The following is a 3,534-nucleotide window of genomic DNA, read 5'->3' on the forward strand; positions in this document are numbered from 1 at the left end:
CCCTGGTTTTCTGGCTCTGCCCCCTTCCAATAGATTAGCATCTAAAACGGGCGGGCAAACTTTTTGGCCTGAGGGCCACATCAGGTTTGTAAATTGTATGGAGGGCCGGTTAGGGGAGGGGGTCATGGCCTGGCCCCCACCTCCTATCTGCCCCCCCACCCCCCGGACTCCTGCCCCATCCAACCCCCCCTGTTCCCTGACGGACCCCCTGGGACCCCTGCCCCATCCATACACCCCTGTCCCCTGACCGCCCCCAGACCCCCGCCGCCCATGCAACCCCTCCTCTCATTCCTGATGGCCCCCCTGGGACCCCTGCCCCATCCAACCACCCCTTCTTCCTGTCCCCTTACAGCCCCTGGAACCCCTGCCCCTGACTGCCCCCGACTACCCCCTGCCGCCCCATCCAGCACCCCCCCTCCTGACTGCCTCCCCCGGACCCCTGCCCCCATTCAACCCCCTATACCCCCCCGCCCCCTGACCACCACCCTGAACTACCCTCTATCCAACTCCCCCTGCCCCCATACCGCGCTGCCTGGAGCACCGGTGGCTGGCGGTGCTACAGCCACGCCGCCGCCACTGCGCAGCACAGAGACCAGGTCAGGCCAGGCTCTGCAACTGCGCTGCCCCAGGAGCTCACAGCCCTGCCGCCCAGAGCATTGTGCTGGTGGCGGAGCGAGCGAGCTGAGGCTTTGGGGGGAGAACAGTGGTGGAGGGGCTGGGGGCTAGCCTCCCCGGGCCAGGAGCTCGGGGGCCAGGCAGGACGGTCCCGCGGGCCGGATGTGGCCCGCGGGCCATAGTTTGCCCACCTCTGATCTAAAAGGTGTGTCCAGGAATCCTAGCTGCCCCTCCCCACCACACCACCCGCCTTGCTGCTCCTGGAGGAGTCACTTCACATTGGTTCGTGCTCAGCCTCATTCTGTGCAGCCGCCGAACGATCCGGGGTGCCAGGCGCCACCTTAGCATCACTTCCCCCTCTGCCAGCCGGCGTCGCCGACAAAAACGTCCTGGCTACAATGATTCCCCAGCGGCGACGATGTGTGGGGATCTATCAGTTAGCCAGTTTTTAATCCGTGTGTCAGGCACTTTGTCACTAGCCCACAGCGCTCGGTTTTCAGTCGGGTCACACGGTGCCAAGTCGCACAGCATATAAAGTTCCCTGTATCGACGAAACCCGTAACGTCACCAACGGATGAGATCAGCTTTGTTTGTTTTCTGTGAAACCTGCCTGGCCTTGCTGAGGTTCCTGTGCTTTAACCTGGGATTGCTTGAATCCCGCGTCAGCTTTTGTGTTGTTCTTCCCTGGCTTTTCGTCAGGCTAACTGGCCTAAAGCTACACACTTGCGCCGCACTCATCCGCTCTTCAGGAATGTTCCCTCTATCCTGGGGTTGATTTCAGATGAATGCCAGCAGGTCAGAGATAATCTCAGCCAGCTCTTTTGCAACTCGTGGGTGCGAGTTAGGCAGCCAAGCTGATTTGGAAACAGGTGTGATTTATAAGTGCCTCCCCTATCCTGCGCTAGGAGTGCGTGACGTCGGCCTTGGACGCTGCTGGCTCCTCGTGGCTGCCTGGGAAGGGGCCCGTGGCGTGGCTGGAGCTCTGTTGTTCCTCGAGCACCAGGCCCTACCTTGGCTCAGGTCCCTAGGATCCCTGCACTGATATCTCTTAAATCCTCTCCCCACCCCCATTTCTGTCTGTCACCCCCAGAGGTCATCAAGACCCTGATTGTGAAGGGGAAGGCGCCGGTGGATCCTGAGTGCTTGGCTAAACTGGGGAAGGTAACGCAAGACCTCCTGCCCCGGGGGTCTCCAGTCCCCACCCCCCTGAACCAGCCAATGCCTGCCCTGGGGCGGGATTGGGGCCAGCGCCCCCTAGAGGGGAAAAGCCCCATGCCCCGTTCCCTGTCCCCTGAACCAGCCAGTCCCTGACCTGGGGTGGGATCAGAGCCAGCGCCCCCTAGAGAGGAAAAGGCCCACATCCCTGAGACAGCCAGTCCCCACTGGGGTGGGATTGGGGCCAATGCCCCCTAGAGGGGACTTCCCCACACCCCATCCCTTCCCAGGGCCGGCTGCGGCTCAGGAAGTGCCCATCTCCCCCCAGGCCCACATTTACTGTGAAGGGGACGACGTCTACGACGTGATGCTCAACCAGGTGAGTGTGGCGCTGTGGCACTCCTGGCCGGGAGAGCCACCCGCTCAGGAGCTGGGGGAAGGGGGGCTGCTGCGGGCAGAGACCCCCAGCCCTGTCCCTGACGCCCAGCCCCCCGTCTGTCCATCCATCCCCCAGACCAATCTCCAGTTCAACAACAACAAGTTCTACGTCCTACAGCTGCTGGAGGACGATGGGCCGCGGAGCTACAGCGTCTGGACGCGCTGGGGGCGCGGTGAGCAGGGTGGGGGCCATGGGGGGCTGGGTGAGTGTCGTGGGGCACTCCTGCATGGGGGAGGGAGCTGGGTGTGTGTGGCCAGAGGCTGGGATGTGGCAGGGGGCTGGGTGCATGGCAGGGGTTGGGGGGGCAGAGCTGTGTCCCCCATCACCACATCTGTCATGTCCCTGCAGTGGGGCGGCCGGGCCAGCACGCGCTGGTGTCCTGCGCTGGGGACCTTGCCCAGGCCAAGGAGATCTTCACTAAGAAGTGAGTCCCCTCCCTCCCCCCAAACCCCTTGGAGCCTGCCCCCTCCTCGCCTCCCTCTCCGGTCTCTCCCCAGGTTCCTCGACAAGACCAAAAACCACTGGGCCGAGCGGTGCAACTTCCAGAAAGTGCCTGGCAAGTACGACCTGCTGCACATGGACAGCCGGCCCCCCGTAAGTGTGACACCCCCACTTACAGCCCCCCCATACAACCTGCACAAGGACAGCTGGCCTCGTGACCCCCTAGACATAGCCCCCTGCCCCATATTACCTGCACATGGATCCTGAAGCCCACGCAGGCCCCCCAGCTCGCGTGGAGAAGCAGTGGGCCCTGTGTCCCACCTCCATGGGAGCATTGCGGGGTGGCAGAATGGGGGTGCTCTGGGTACGGCTGGGAGATCCAGTAACAACTCCCCCCCCGCCCAGGCCGCAGAGCCGAGCTGCGCGGGAGCCCCCCAGCCCAAACCAGCCTCACGACTGGACCACCGAGTGCAGGCGCTGCTGGGGCTGATCTGCGACCTGCAGGCCATGGAGGAGATGGTGCTGGAGATGAAGTATGACACCAAGAAGGCTCCTCTCGGTGAGCCCCCCCGTGGGCATGTAGGGGAGGGATTGGGGGTGGCGGGGGCCGGCAGATGTGGGCTGTGGTTGAGAGGGTTCTGGGGGGCAGGGGATCTGGGGGTAGTCGGAGGGCCCCTGGGGGGTGCCGGGCGCTGGTGGTTCTGACCCGCTCCCCCCAGGGAAGCTGACGGTGGAGCAGATCCGTGCTGGGTTCCAGTCACTGCAGAAGGTGGAGGCAGTTCTGCGGGCCGGGGACACTGGACGGGCCCTGCTGGAAGCCTGCAACGAGTTCTACACCCGTGTGCCCCATGACTTTGGGTCAGTGCCCCCAAGTGCCCCCCCCC

At 64.0% G+C, this 3,534-nt stretch overlaps 1 protein-coding gene across 1 annotated transcript in view; it reads left to right on the forward strand.

Annotated features, from left to right (window-relative positions):
- Positions 1 to 1,539: 1,539 nt before the first annotated feature.
- Positions 1,540 to 3,534, forward strand: part of PARP2 (poly(ADP-ribose) polymerase 2) — a gene marked incomplete at its 5' end in the record, with an annotated part of 5,076 nt that continues 3,081 nt past the window's right edge. The window contains 7 exons of the mRNA XM_024219993.2: positions 1,540 to 1,776; positions 2,099 to 2,149; positions 2,285 to 2,381; positions 2,558 to 2,633; positions 2,707 to 2,803; positions 3,056 to 3,209; positions 3,370 to 3,508. Coding sequence (XP_024075761.2) covers positions 1,540 to 1,776; positions 2,099 to 2,149; positions 2,285 to 2,381; positions 2,558 to 2,633; positions 2,707 to 2,803; positions 3,056 to 3,209; positions 3,370 to 3,508 — 851 coding nt within the window. The remainder of the gene's footprint in view (positions 1,777 to 2,098; positions 2,150 to 2,284; positions 2,382 to 2,557; positions 2,634 to 2,706; positions 2,804 to 3,055; positions 3,210 to 3,369; positions 3,509 to 3,534) is intronic.

Source organism: Terrapene carolina, unplaced genomic scaffold (genome assembly GCF_002925995.2).
Source record: "Terrapene carolina triunguis isolate 2854851 unplaced genomic scaffold, T_m_triunguis-2.0 Scaffold685, whole genome shotgun sequence".
NCBI lineage: Eukaryota > Metazoa > Chordata > Testudines > Emydidae > Terrapene > Terrapene triunguis.